General features: G+C 40.0%; 1 protein-coding gene across 5 annotated transcripts in view; it reads left to right on the forward strand.

Annotated features, from left to right (window-relative positions):
• The window catches only part of ZRANB3 (zinc finger RANBP2-type containing 3), a 60,028-nt gene that overhangs the window by 27,731 nt on the left and 16,347 nt on the right, over positions 1-15,950 (forward strand). For all 5 annotated transcript variants that reach the window (XM_026714608.2, XM_087920325.1, XM_087920324.1 and 2 more), the window contains 5 exons: positions 15-134; positions 6,222-6,341; positions 7,995-8,174; positions 10,553-10,705; positions 15,196-15,652. In XM_026714608.2, coding sequence (XP_026570393.2) covers positions 15-134; positions 6,222-6,341; positions 7,995-8,174; positions 10,553-10,705; positions 15,196-15,652 — 1,030 coding nt within the window. The remainder of the gene's footprint in view (positions 1-14; positions 135-6,221; positions 6,342-7,994; positions 8,175-10,552; positions 10,706-15,195; positions 15,653-15,950) is intronic.

Consider the following 15,950-nt stretch of genomic DNA (forward strand, 5'->3'; position numbering starts at 1 on the left):
ACTATATATTTTAGGCAGGTGCAGTAAAGGATTATATTAAAATGCTGCTGGAGAATGAACAACTGAAGTTTCTGGTCTTTGCTCATCATTTAAGTATGCTGCAGGCATGTACAGAGGCAGTGATTGAAAGCAAGGTAAATATGCTTTATGGAATTAGATTGCTATTGGAGACTCTTATTAAGATGTAAACGTGAACATCACAGCTAAAAAAAAAGGTAAGCTTGTGTCTGTACCGTCTTGACTACTGATATTTTTTCCACTGTGGCATATTTTAAAAACCTCTACAAAATAAACAATTATTAAGTGAAAATTAACAGTTAAAAGCAGATAGCACTGCTTACATTAGCTTTACTCAGCATGGCACTTTCCACTTACGTTGGGGCTGCAATGTCAAAATACCCAGTTAACCATACAACAATCCCAAAATATGCCAGAAAGAGAGAGATCCTGCTCAAATTGTTATTAACTTATAATAAATAAGTGACTCATTAGAACTTGTTGGAAGGCCAACAGCAGTGGACTGAAGATTTAACAACGGAACAATGTAGGAGGTTATAGTACTCAGATTAATAAAGTTTAGTCCATGTAAAGACAACAGAGAAATTCTATTGTGGGTCCAAGCCCACAATCTGGTCTTAGCCCGCTGTTTTCACCCTTCCTCTAAAAATGTTTCTCAACTTTGGTTCCTATTGTACTATTAAGTATCATACACTACTATGTGTGCTTGGATGTATGTTATTGCCATCAAGACAGTGTTGATTCTTAATGACCAATGAAGTATCTATCCTCATCCTCACCCTTTTGTCTTCCAAGAGTTGAACCCATCACCATTTTAATAAAGTCCATTCATCTTATTGCTGGTTGTTAGGATTCTCTTCTTGTTGCTCTTCTTTTCTTCCACATGTCCCAGCATTCTGGATTTTTCTAGAGAGCTGGTTTTTCACATAATACGTTCATGTAACATAATTTGAGCCTGGCTATTTGTGTTTCAAGAGAAAACTAGTCCGATTTGCCTGATGATCCTCTTGCTTGTTTTTATGGCATTTTTGGTATTCTCAGGAGTCTTTCCCGACATCAGAATTCAAAAGCGTCAATTCTCTTCTTATCCTGCTTCTTCAAAGTCCCAACTTTTCTCTAGCATCGACTATCACGGGGAAAACTCTTGCCTGCACCATCTGATCTTTCTAGAAATAGACGTATCATGAAGCTTGAATATCTTTTCCAAGGTCTTCACTGCAATTCTGTCAAGTGCTAGCCTCTAGTGTATTTCCTGATTGCTGGTTCTGTTAATGGTGCTTATCGATCCTAAAAGACAGAAGCCGTAGACCATTTCCATAATGTCTGATAATTCTTAGGCTAACATGTAAACCTAAGCCTCTAATTGTTGCCATTCGTTTGACCTTTATATTTAATCTTAGTCCCACATTTTCATTGCGCTCTTTTAATGACTAGAGTTTTTGAATTTTTTTTTTTACTATCAGAGTAGCATATATGGTTAATAATGTTTCTTTCTCCAATTTTAAAACTTTGCTCATCTGCTTCTGGTCCTGCATTCCTCTATACATATTCTCATCATTAAGACTGAATAAATAAGGAGGCTTGCCTTATTCTCTTGTTGATTTAAAGGCCATCTGCTTTGTCACGTTCCGCGACATTTTTCTAAGGCCCTTCCACAGCATGCCACGGCCTACATGATCAAATGTATTGCTTTCATCAATGAATCGCATATTGACTTCTTTTTCGTATTCTGTTTTTTTTTTATTATCAGTTGTATATCAACCATAATGTCTCTTTTTCTTCTTTTTCTAAAACCGGCTTGAATAGGTGGTGTCCCAATTGTCAGGTGGAGCTCCCATTTGCATTGAATGATCCTCAGCATTATTTTGTTAGCATATGTAATCAAGGATATTTAGGAGAGCTTGTGCACACTGTTAAATCTTTAGTATTGGTGTATACTTTGACCTCCCCAAACTATTTCTGATTGCCTCCTTAAAATGGTGGCTATATTGTCAAGCTGATAGCCTAGTAACTGGGTGACTTGTTCCTCTGCATTAGCTTAGTTGCAACTTCAACAAAAGCAATTTATGATCTATTCCACAGTGAGAAACTGGTTATATCTTTGCCATTCTAAATGAATTCTTCCATCTCATTATACCAATTATGGAGTGGGTCCATGTACATAGGCATTGGTTTGGTTGTTTGACGATTGTGTTAGCAATGAAGAAATCGTTAGATTGCAGAAACTAATGCTATTCTCTTGATTAATTTCCTTTTTCCTAGGCCAGGGGTGGGCAAACTTTTTGGCTCAGGGGCCTCATTGACTTTTAAAATTTGACAGACGGGCCACCACCTGGTGTCGAAATGCCTGTCATTACAAGTCAAAATCAAATGAATGCAATCATTCAATCATTCACAGCAAACCTTAATTCTGTACCAATCTTCGGCGGGCCGGATTAAAAAGACCAACGGGCCGGGTGTGGCCCGCGGGCCATAGTTTGCCCACCCCTGTCCTAGGCAGTACAATCCTATTTTCAATTTTGACATTCCATCCCCCAACTACAAAGCAGCAGTGGAACATCTCTATACAATAGCAATACATATTATATTTTTCTTGGTCAAATTAATGCAAATTAGCATGACATGCCTCAGCTCCAAGTGCAGTCTCTTAATTAACTTCGGCTAATATGCAGATATAGACAGAGTTGGCCATGTCTAATGCTCCCACAAGGGGCCTTTTGAGAAGTCCAGAGGTCTAGACTAGATCATAAAGTCAAACATTTTGGAAGAAACCAATGTGAATCGATGCTAAGAAAACAGAGAGGTATACATGTAAGCCACCAGAACTCAAATGTAATTCACAACAAATTTTAGTTTATGGTAGTCATTACTTTCTTTTTTTTTTTTTATAAAGTGTATGCAGAGTCAACATATGGTTGAACTTATTAGTCAAGTCACACTAATAAGCCATTTCCCATGTTTTAAAGGCAGCAAGGTAGTAAGGTGCTTCCTCAGCAGTCCTACTCTAACAGAGTTTTACTTATGACCAGCACAAAATATTTGCTGAGCTATGCACTATGAGATAGTGTGCACTAAAGGTGAAGGAAGAAAACGTTCAGTTTTAACCAAAAGAGGCTCTTTGAGCAGATGATAGGCTGTTGTAGAGTCTTATTGGAAATCTAGTAATGATACTATTTACGTAGATAAGATGGAAGGTGTACTGGATAATGTATTATAATGCAGGGACATAATAAATAGCAGTTAAGTGGAGAGGTCAAGGCCTAAGGAACTAATTATAAACCATAAGCAGTATACTATACAGCTTTATAGAGAGGTTAATTCCTGACCTCTTGTTTCCTTGGCATCCAAGATGCTAAGATAAATTTGAATAAGCTTTGGTGGTTGTTTTCTACTGAATAAAATTTTGGGTTTTCAAGTGATTCGTAATTTTAATTGCAAAAGAAAACACAGGAATTTTCTTTGGTGTCTCCGTGCCTGTGTTTTTAGGTATTTTATTAAACAAAATAGAAATTCATATTTAAATAGTAGAGGCCAGAAGGGGCACATAGACCCAAATTCATCGCAATTTCACATGCAGAATAAATCGTTGTGGAAGGCAAACTTGAGACTTTTATTTTCCCAAATTTCTTAACGATCAGCTCCACAAGCAGGAGGTCATTGTCACAAGGTTTGCTTCTTTGGGTTTGTGCAGGGTAGCTTTAACTGTTCTCGCATATAATATTTATAATGCCAATGTCTAAAGTGGTGAATGAGGTTAATTTTTTAAGCTGGCTGTTCTTGACATGGAGCAAGAAAAGATTTTCAAGCAATTTGGCTACGTTGACTTGTTTTGTTTATGATTTGAACATGTTACATAATTATGTTTATAGATATTACCCTGTTAGTTTGAATGGTTGTCCTGCGATATTTGAAATATATTGAAATGGATGTTGCAACGTCAGATAACATACCAAGATTCTAAACTCTCCAAATGTTTTTATTGTATCAATTTAATTAGTTTGCTATACATTTATATTTTAATGTTAGGGTTCAGTAGAAGTGTTACTTGCTCTACTGCCTTGCTCTTCCAATATTTAAACAGCTGCATGTTGTGCCATTCAAAGTTTCTGAATCATTTTTAAAGACACCCCCATGATATCACTGGAGCATGGGAAACTTACAAGGTCCATTATTACTATTATTTAGCATGTGGCATTGGTACATGAAAGCCAGGAATCTACAATCTTATTACCGAGTAGAAATTTGACAGCCGAAGATTGTTGGTTTGTTCAGTTCATGTTCGTGTGCTACCCATCGTGCACTACAGGGGACGAACTAGCTCCACACACAAAGCAGCTGATGGCATTCTGTTGGAGGATCAGCATCCTCCAACAGAAAAAATCAACCAGCATTTTCTCTGCTGCTATTTGCCTCGCATTCGGGCTAATCCGGCAGCTGCTGGTTTCTTGCTTCCACCATTAGCCCCACCAGAGTGGTACCTAGTTGTATTTGCATGCTTTCAAACTGCTAGGTTGGCAGAAGCTGAGGTGACTGATGGAAGCTCACTCCATCACAGTGCTAAGGATAAAACTGGAATGCGAAGGACTTTCTCTGGCCGACAAATCCAGTGTCTTTAAGTTGCTGAACCACTGTTCCTCAATATTGAACAGCTTGTCTTCAGAAGTTGTGGGTGCTTCATCACTGGAGGCTTGTAAGAAGAAACTGGACAGCCACTTGTCTGAGATGGTATAGGGCAGGGGTCACCAACTTCAGGGACCACCAAACTCATAATTTAAAATCCCGCGGAGCAGAGACCCTGGGAAAATCCCCCCCAAAAGTCTGCAGGAAAATTCCCCATCCCGTTTTCCTACTGATCAATCATTCTTTATTTGGGATCACAGGACACCGTCTCCAGCTCCATTCTCAGGGCGGGGGGAAGAGAGAGAGAGACTTTTGGCTTCATGCAAGGAAAGCAGCAGAAGCAGCAAAAGTCTTTCTTTCTCTCCCCCAAACTCCGCCAGAAATGAGTTTTTGCCAGCGCAGCCTCTTGGAGCAGGATGCCTTGCAGGGTCCCAAAGACTTATTTCTGGCAGAGTTTGGGGAAGAGAAAGAAAGACTTTTTCAGCTTTCCTTGTGTGCAGACAAAAGCAGAAGCAGAAAGAAGCGGAAAGAAGCAGCCTGGTGGCCAGGCCAGGCGCGTGGGATGAGTGGGGCAAGTTCCCCTCCTCTGTCCTTTCCCCCCTCCCCTCACTACCTCGTGTTGTTCCCAATGCAAGCATTGCAAGCCTTGTGTTCCTGCAGGCCATGTGGGCAGCGCAGCTTTGTGTTCCTGCGTAGCCTGGATTAATTGCTTTGGGGGTAACATTTCTCTGTGGACCACCAAAATTTTCTCGCGGACCACCAGTGGTCCCCGGCCCACCGGTTGGCAACCACTGGTATAGGGACTCCTGTTTGAGCAGGTGGTCAGACTAGAAGACCTCCATGGCCCCTTCCAACAATGATGTTCTGTTATTCTATCTGTTGTCTTTAGATAGGAGCAGAAAAAATAGGAAATGGAGATTCTTCAACCAATATTGTTGCTTCCATTTCCCTAATACTATCTTCCCGCTATGCCTAACATTTCCTCAGCTTTTCCTAAACTTATGTAAAGCCGATCTGGGAGTTCCAGTTCTATTTCTACATCACTGTTTTTAGATTAAATTAAGTTTTTTTTTTTACTGTCATCCTTTTAATTCTGGTTCAATTGATAGTGACCTAACTAACCATCTCTGCTATCTAGTAGCATTCTCCTTTATGTTCTTGCTGTAGTAGATGAAGCAACCTGACAGGAATTACTTCAGTCTGGGTCCCTCTAGCAGTAGCACTCTGACCAACAGACATTCACACTTGTTCTTACCTTGGAAGACTAGAGCAACTTTCTCTGTTGCCCTAAAAATTGTTACCTTTTCAAGCCAGGGACCTATATTCCTGGAAATTTTAAGGTGTCATATTTGTGAAGCAAAAATGGCGTGTCCAGAGCTGCTGTTCTTTTGGGGTGGAACCAGTTGCATACTATATTTAACTTAATTGTGATCGGTCTGATTGACTTGCTATTCAATGTGGAAATCAATAATCTCGTTAACGTCTTTGTTTCCCCATTGCCATTATTTTTTTTCTTGTCAAAACCCAAGGTTTCTCTCCAATTTATCTTCAGGTGACTGTTTGTGTTACTTTATATGGCACAGGTTCGTTATATTCGGATAGATGGCAGCGTGCCTTCAGCAGAACGAATAAATCTTGTAAATCGGTTCCAAAAAGACCCAGATACCAGAGTGGCCATTTTAAGCATTCAGGCTGCTGGCCAGGTAATGACTTAAATAAATAACTTTCTCTCAATCTCCTTCCCTCCCTCCCTCTCTCTCTCTTTCTCTCTCTTTCTCTGCCTGCCTGCACAACCTTCTGTTTGTTCAAATATAAAACGAAAGCTTGGAGATAAAAACTGTTTCTGCGAAGTGATAGAACATCACAAGGTCTGTACCATATCTGTAAGCACCTGTCTAAGTAAAATAGCTCATATAGATTGTGAATTAGTTCTTCTTAATTGATGTCGGGCAAAGTATCCGTTAGTCATTATTATGCATATCAATGTACCTCTGAGAAGCAAATACAATAAAGCCCCATCCTTTTGTTTTAGGATAGTAGGCTTACATCTCCTAATCCATTTGCATAGATTTAAACTTGGTTAAGTATATAACTTAAATGCACCTTAAAATTGTTCCCTGATATAGAATACTGGTAAAATCATTTTCAAATTCAGTATGAGGAAATACTTTAAAAGCTTTTAGGCTGAATAAGTTCCATACCTGGATTTCTACACATAAAATGTTCACGGCGAGGAAAAAGACGATGTTTGCCAGGTCCACAATGGAGTTGAGTGTGGAGTATAAAGTGAAGGAGAGCTCAAAATCGCCTTTATTTTTTTCCGGTTAATCTAAACCTTAGTTAGTCAAAATGGTCCTGAATAAGTAGGAACAATTCCAATTGCAGAAGGAAAGTTCAGGATCCAGAATTTCTAACTCAATTTCTTTTTAAGTGAATTCCAGCAATGATGTATCGATTTAGCATAGATGTCAGAATTAACACATTGCAGCATTTTTGCAAAAATTCTTTAACTTTATCTTTTACTAAGTACTATATATGGTAAGACTAAACTAGCAACTTCTGAAATTTAGTCACTAACAGCCAGATAACTGCTGTTGCCTCCATTTGGGGAGGCTAAAATAAAGCCAAATGCTTGTGGAACCAATCAACACTTCCCAAAAAAGAACTAGCATTTCATGTAGGGATGTTATCATACCAGAAATTCAAATGAATTGACAAATTATAGTGTGGACCCCAGCTACTAGTGTATGTCTGTATTGTCATCTACTTTTGTTCATATGTATCTCTGCAGATTTAACCATTTATTTTTCTATTATTAGAGAATACATTTTTTTTGGAACTTAAATTATTTTAAAGAATTTAGCTGAAGTGCTTGTTCTATTCCAGTTAATAGGTTTTTTGTCAATCTTATAATGTAGAGCTGATCCAGAAACTAATGTTATTTGAAAAATACATAGAAGCACATCATTTATGAATTACCGGTAGTATGTCTGTTTATATAATGCAATTTCTTATGATATATTTAGGAAGGAGCTACAGAGATAAGAGCTTCGTTACTGTGGCGGGTGGGTGAGGGGAATTAGCAGTGCTATTTCAGTTAATAGAGAGACAGAATGAGATGTCATACAAGAATTCCAACTGTAAATGCCTTTTGCCCCAACTTGTTGGGCTTTTTGAGCAATTTTTTTACATAGAAGACAAAACTTGGTGAGGCAAGATAAAGAGGAATGATGTTCTCTAGTTTCAATACTAAATGTTCCCTGAAATTTCTGTAAGAGACTATAAGCTGACAAAAGGCATTGATTGCTGCCTGTTTGATAAATGATATATAGTAAGTATTTCTTCATTATGTTTAGGGTTTAACCTTCACCGCTGCCACTCATGTTGTTTTTGCTGAACTATATTGGGATCCTGGACATATAAAACAAGCAGAAGACAGAGCTCATCGGATCGGACAGAGTAACTCTGTGAATATCCATTATCTTATTGCAAATGGAACATTAGACTCTGTAATGTGGGCAATGTTGAATCGTAAGGTACGATTAAATATTGAAAGTCCCAGATGTTACGGATTTTGTACTGTGTTGATGTATACAGGCAGTCCTCGACTTACAACAATTCATTTAGTGATCAAAGTTACAACAGCATTTATGAACATTTTTCACACTTAGGTTGTGGCCCGCCAGCAGACTCGGACAGTGAGGAGGTTGGGGAGGAGTCCTGGAGTCTGGTGAAGGCTCTGATGAGTGCTCTGTGTCGGAGGCAGAGTTGGGGCCAGGGCCACCCAACAGTTATCAGCTGCCTTTGGAGTTGGAGATCAGTGGGACAGAAAAACAGCTGGAGCCTGTTCCTGATGTGCTCATGTGCAGAGCTGCCAGGAGAAGGGAACAGTTAATGAACAAGGGTCGACTTGGGAGTAAAGGCACAGCTGAATGGCTCCTCCCATAGGGAATAAAGAGGAGCGAAAGGGGAGTGGTGTTTGCAGGAGACCATTAGTTCGTTTAATGAGTTTGAAGATTTGTTTCTCTCAGTTCATGACTCACAGAGACTCCTTGCCAAGTATTTCCTTCTACAGCGTTGGGCTTGGAAGCTATCGGTCTGGCAACTCTCCAAGCCTGATAAGGTCTGTGGTTGCAATTCACCCTTGAAAGGCTGTTTGCTGGGACTTTGCTGGATGTAAATGATAGGAATTCACATTAGCCAAATAAAAAGGGGGGTTTGTTGGGACAATACTCTGTTTCACGATTTTAGGAAGCCTAGGTCGGAACAACTTATGAACGTTGCAACATCCCCACGGTCACATGATTTACATTCGGATTGCTTGACTCATGTGACTCACGTTTATGACGGTTGCAGTATCCCAGAGTCATGTGATCCCCTTTGCATCTTTCTGACCAGCAAAGTCAATGGGGAAATCAGATTCACTTAACAACCGCGTTACTAGTTTAAGAACTGCAGTTAACAAATGTGGTGAGAAAAATCGTAAAACGGAGTAAAACTCACTTAAGAAATTTCTCATTTAACAATATACGTTTTAGACTCAATGGTGGTTGTAAGTTGAGGACTATCTGTACATTGGGTGCCGGTCCTTTTTCACCCCATTTTTTTTCTCTCGGGTTTTGCTTGGCTTTGATTCTGAAGTAGAATATTATATATCTGAAGAAACAACATAATGGGGCATAAAAGTTTCTTTGCTACAGAATTTCCTTCGAAGCTTCTGAACCCATACTTTAGATAGTAGAAGTGTCTCGGTTTTGAAAGCATGAAGATAGTGAAGCTGAGGAAATATTTATGTAGGTAATTAGAGCTTGGAAGATGCAGTCAGACAACAACAAGAAGCAGCTTTTACCCTTGGAACTGTTCCATGTTTTGTCTTCATTTATCTTAATCTGACATTAAAGACCTGAAATGAAGATCCTTGGAATGAAAAAAAAGAATTTGTTGAGCTATAGAATTCAAGAACTGTCAAATTATCTGGGATGCTCTTATCTGTCATCTCTGCAGATTCTGTACTACAACAAAAATTTTATTAGTGCAACCCAGAGGTCACAAAATAATATGCAAGTTTTCATGTTCTCCATAATTTATTTCAGAGCATGGTAAATAATGCAGGGGGGAGTTATTAGAGCCATGGAACTTGAGTTTAGTCACATACTTAAGATTTAATATGAGAGAAGTTTCATGCATTAACATTCAGCTAGGGTAAGTTTGTAATTGCTTCTAGGCCTCCCTCTGAGGCTGCTGGGAAGTAGGAAATAAGGAATAATTGTTCCTTTATTTTTTAAAAGATAATATTGAATTATATGCTCTTAGAGGCAGACTTTCCAGGTTCTTTGGAAGGTGATTAAAATAGAAACTAGAAAGTTGTTATTCTGAAAACTGTAAATCATTTTGGATGATATATTTTGAGAAGTGGCAGTCTTTATTGATGTTTGACAATTTATCGTTATATTAGCTCTCTAGGCCCAGAAAAGGCCTGGTATTGTCAAGTGATTACAGTCAAACTTTCTCATCTCTTCTTAGGGAAAGTTGGGGTGTTAATTATGTCCCTGTGGCTTAATAAGTCCATTTTGATTTCAACAGGGAAGAAAATGTAAGAATTGCATAGCTGAAAATCAGTTAGTTTGCTGCTAATTTTGATGGTGGTTCTGAGAGTAGTTTGGGTGTTGGGAAGCGACATCTGAAGTAGTAGGTGATAATTCAGTATTCCAATGGAATATTATGAAATATTTTCTCTTGAAATCTTGCTTCGGAAAACTACAGAGACACAATTATTAAAAACCAGACTTTTAATTTCCATTTCTAAGTGTCATATTCTGTTTTGTTTGTCATCTTATTATGAGTTGGGTATGCAGTAAATAGACAAATAATAACATGTGGGTATTTAAAAACATTTCTTTCATTTACTATTTAGGCCAAAGTTACAGGTACCACATTAAATGGCAAGAAAGAAAAGCTACAGGCACCCGAAGGTGACAAAGATAAATGGAATTTTTTGAATTTTGCTGAAGCCTGGACTCCAAATGAAGACCTAAATGAAATCAAGGATGAGGTCTTATTCACCCATGTAAGAATGTACATATATAAATCTTAGTAGGCATCCAAGAGTAACACTATGATTTTGATACACAGATACTTCTTATTTTGGTTAAGATTTGTTATAATAACTGACTTTTACACAGCATTCTATTATCATTAATATTAGCTATTTTGTGATGCTCTTTTAGAATCATCAATGAAGTGAAATGTCCATAGGAATAAATGCTTTATTTTGCACTTAAAGTACTTTTTTTTATTTTTCTCTTAAACCCCACAGGTATGGTTTCTGTAGGATTTGCTGACCTAGACATTCGGGAGAGGCAGCTGACATTCCACATGTCATGATATTGCACCAATGATGCTAATTAGATACAATATGTTATTTGTGTAATGGCATTGTGACAAGTGTGGCATTATCAGTGCTTCTAGCAGATGCTTATGTCTTGATTATAATTCTGTTTGGTCTTTGATAACTGTATAGGGAGTTTGAGCACTTTCTGCAGAAACTTAATGGCAGATTATATCAGATTAATTTGTCTTAATACTTTGGTTCAGGGTTTACTCAAATAGCCTTTTGCATATTATCTAGGGCATTAGGTTCATTACAAGCTGCATTAATAATTCTTCATATAAATGTCAGATTGTGAAATCTAAAAATGATCACCATTGGCAGAACAGATCCCTCTCTTCACATCATTTTCCCCATAACAAAAGGCAGGTTCAGAATTAATTACACAGCTCATTATTTTTTTAAACAGTAGCCAGTAGTGTCATTTGAGTTTCAAAATTGGATCCAGATCCATAGAAATAAATAGGATTCCTGTTGTTCTAACTACAGCAAAGATTAAAATGAGTTAAATGTATGTTATTTGACCAAAACATTAGTATTAATAGTTCATTTTGCGAAATTTATTTGCCAAAATATTAATAGCTCATTTTGTGAAATTTATTTAAATTTCAAAATATTAGCATTAATAGTTCATTTTGTGATATTTGTTTAAATGTCAAAATATTAGTGTTAATAGTTTATTTTGTGAAAGTTATTTAAAAGTCTGAAGTAGTATTGATGTAAAATCTTATTATTTCATTTGGATCTAACATACCAATTTTGTTTAAAAGCTCTGTGTGCAATAGTCAACTTTAAAAAAAAACAATAGTTTGAATGTTGACAGAATATTAATACTAATGAATTTCTATATTCTAAAATATAGACCAGTGGTTCCCAAACTTTTTCAGTCCACCGCCCCCTTGGTGCTACAAACTCATCCTCGGTGCCCCCCACCTAGGGGTGGGATTCAAATTTCTGTAGGCATGGCCTAATTTGAGGGTGTGGCTTGCTGGTCACGTGACTGGGTGGGTGTGGCTTGCTGGTCATGTGACTGGCTGGCGTGGCTTGCTGGATGGGCATGGTTTGCTGGTCACATGACGGGGTAGGTGTGATTTGGTGGCCATGTGACTGGGTGGGCGTGGCCAGGTGACTGGCAAACCAAATACAAGTGATCCTCACTTAATGGCCGGTTGTTTAGCAAGTGTTCTAATTTATGACTGGCCTCCCCAGAGATACTTGACCCATTTTTGGAGTTTTGACAGCCACACACACACATACACACACACTCCCTTCTAACCCTGCTGGAGCAGGTCATTGGACTAGAATCGGCAAAGCATCTCTGATTAGATTCTAGCAGTGAATAAAATCTAATTAGAGATGCTTTGCCGATTCTTGTTGATTTATTTTATTTGTACCTCATTATTTTATGTTGCTGAATTGCATTGACGTGTGTCCCTTCTTGTGCACAACCCAGAAGCTTTTGTGATTCTTCGCAGCAAAAATTACCGACCTCTGGCTTTGCTCTACTTTTCAAACATGCCGACACTGCCGCGTTCTAGGTGCCGGCCCCACAGGTCCACCCCATTGAGCCCACTGCATTGGAGGGACCTGCCCAAGCAAGTCAAGCCAATGGGGTGAGCCTGAGAGAGGGAAAGAGAGAGAGAAGAGAGAGAGAGAAGGAAGAAAAGAAAGAGAAAAGGGAAAGAAAGAAAAAGGGACAAAGAAAAAGGGGGGGATGGAAGGAAGGGACAGAAAGAAAAAGAAATAAAGAAGGAGGGAGGGAGGGAGGAGAAAGATAATGAGATATCTATTCTCGTCCAAACACCTGCTCCAGCAGGGTTAGAAGGGAGTATATGTGTGTGTTCTCCTTGTAATTTACCAGTACATTTTGGTTTTGCCTTCTTCAGAATTGGCACTTTAAAACATTGGGCAAAAGTAATTTTTAGGGTGGAGATCTGGTCCAATGGATCTTATTTAAAGCCTCAACAAAATATGAGAGTTTCCTGATAGTCTTGACCATGTTTTGTTCACAAAACCTTCAATAGAAGCCAAATATGTTTCAATGTGGAAAAGGGCCTCGGTCTAAACTAGGCCTCATTTCAATCTGATGCATCAGGTTTCTCTCTCTCTCTCTCTCTCTCCCTCCCTCCCTCCTTCCCTCCCTCCCTCCCTCCCAGATTGGCTTTGCTCTACTTTCCCAATGTGCCTGCAGGGCTGGTGCTTCGAACATGGATAGATGGATGGATAGATGGAGAGAGAGACAAGTAGGTAGGTAGGTAGGTAGATAGATTGGTAGATAGATAGGTAGGCAGGCAGGCAGACCTTTTGGATGAATGTATGGATAGGTAGGTAGGTAAGTAGATTGGTAGATAGGTAGGTAGATCTATATTGGTAGATAGGTAGACAGAAAGACAGGCAGGTAGGCAGGAAGGCAGGCAGACAGACATTTTGGATGGATGTATGGATGGATAGATAGATAGATAGATAGATAGATAGATAGATAGATAGATAGATAGATAGATAGATAGATATTGGTAGGTAGGTAGGTAGGTACAGACAGAAAGACAGGCAGACCTTTTGGATGTATGGATGGGTGGATGGACGGACGGACGGACGGACGGATGGACAGACAGAAAGAAAGAATGTGACAGCGGTGGCACTTTGAGAAAGTAGAGCAAAGCCAGAGTGGGAATTGAAGTCCACACAAGTTGATTCTGGCTTAGTCAATGAATAAACCATGGCTAAGAACTTCCTGCTCCTTAATGCAGCTGCCCCTTCTCCAGCCCCCTGCAGCTGCCCCTCTGCCCCTTCTCCAGACCCCTTTGGCATCCAATTTTGCAACGCCAACGTCCCTGGGGCAGCGATGCAGCCAACCTCACCCTCTTTGCTTTAACCCAAGGTCCACTTCCATCGGGCCAAGCAAGGGGAGGTACTCTGCACACACTCAGAGACTCCCAACTTCAGTGAAGGCTTCTGCCCATCATTATGCTCCACCTGGGAGGAGGAAGGCGTGACCAGCAGAGGCAGAGGGACCGATCGCTTGGAAATTAAGCAAGCAAACAAGTGCAGGGCTCAGTCGGAAGAACCAAGCTGCAGAGGGAGGCTAGGTTCTAGGTCCGGGACGGCCACGTAGAACCGAACCGAGCCACGCGCTGTGGAGAGCCGCAGCTGCACCCACCCACATCCTGCGTGCAAGCCCGGCTGGCTGGAGAGGTGGAGGCTGGGCGGGCGCTGCGCGCTCCCTTGTTTTCCAGGGAAGGGGGCCCTAACGCCGGACCACCCACCCCTTCCACTGCACGCCTTGGGAGGGTTTTGCTTTCGGGCCTTCTGGTGCCCTCCGCCACTTCCACCAGAGAGCGCAGCCTGCAAGCTAAGGCGCCCTCTTTCCACCACCGCCCCCCCCCCAGGCTTGGCAAGGCTCACCATGTGCGGATTCCGCATTTGAGGCGTCGGCTACGGAGCGATGAAACAGTCAATGGGCTGCGTGGCCAGCAGTCAGTCAGCCTGCGGGGCCGGCACCTCGAACGCCCCCCTGCCACGTCTTAGCGCCCCCCTGCCAGCCCCCTTGCCTCTTACTGCCCCCCCAAAAGGCATCCCATTGCCCTCCAGGGGGCGGTACTGCTCACTTTGGGAACCACTGATATGGACTATTATTTCCCCCCTTAATATGTCAACTTGCCTGTTAAAACTCAAACTACAGACTTAATGATCACAATTGAGCCTCGAATTTTGGTTGTAAGTCAGTGTGGTCATAAGTCAAGTCACCACATGACCTAACTCAATTTTATGACCGTTTTTACAATAATCAAGTGTGACTTGGTTGTAAATCTAAATCCAACTTACTCAATGGGCATTTCTTGCTGGAAATTGGCAAAAATTACAAAACTTAATTGTGACTACAATATGCTGAGCTGATAGTAAATATGAGTCAGTTGCCAAACACCTGAAATGTGATTATGTAAGCACCGAAGTTGTGGTGGCATTTGTAACTTCGAGGACCAATCATAAGTAACTTTTTTCAAGTTTGCAGTAACTTTGAACAGTGGTTAAGTGAGCAGTCATCAGTCAAGGACTACCTATTTCTAAAACGGTGAGATAGAAATAGGAAAAGATTGGTGATGATAGTAATAGGTAATGATGGGGTATCCTTGTGTTAAGCAAAGTAATGATTGTTGGGTCTTCCATCCTAGTTTGAAAAGGAGAAGCAACATGATATTCGTGACTTCTTTTCGCCAAAACCAGATACGGAGAAAAAGCGAAAAATTGATTCCTGTTATAATACATCTCCCCGTTTGAGTTCCAATTCTTCTCAAGCCTTGGAGGAAAAAGATCTGGAAAGTGGCAGAAACATAGATCCCCGGGGGCCAGAGGATCTAAATGAGCTTTGCAGAGAGGCCAAGAGACCAAGACCTGTAGATCCATCTACACCCAAGCTGCTTCCTAATCGAGGAAAGAGAAAATGTTTGTTTAGAAAAAGAAACCATTCATTTTCAGAAGACGCTTCCCAGGAGGATGATTGTGTCCTTTTACCGGAGTCAACGAAAGGATTTGCTTCAGAAGTAACCTGGCCTTGCAGTCTTTGCACTTACAGTAATAGTTCACTGCTACCTTATTGTGAAATGTGTGAATCTCCTCGCAGAAAGAATAGTGAGTAAAAAAATATTTGCTCCTGTTAGAATCTTTTTTCATTGTTTTAACACATCTCGTTAGTCTGTTTGTATTATAGCACGTATTACAAAAATATCCTAATGTTTAATGCTAAAAGCAGAAATTAAGCAGTTGGGCCTAAAAGTGTAATAGTGCATAAAGTAAGGGTTTACATAAATAAATGTAATTATCCATGGTATAAATTTAATTTGTATGATATTTTATTGTTAAAACTGTAAAATATCCAGTCGGAGGTGGTATTTACAGGTTCTCCAATCTACTCAAATTTTCCACTACC

This window comes from Pseudonaja textilis, chromosome 1 (genome assembly GCF_049901715.1).
Source record: "Pseudonaja textilis isolate UNSWEBS1 chromosome 1, rPseTex1.2, whole genome shotgun sequence".
NCBI classification, from domain to species: domain Eukaryota; kingdom Metazoa; phylum Chordata; class Lepidosauria; order Squamata; family Elapidae; genus Pseudonaja; species Pseudonaja textilis.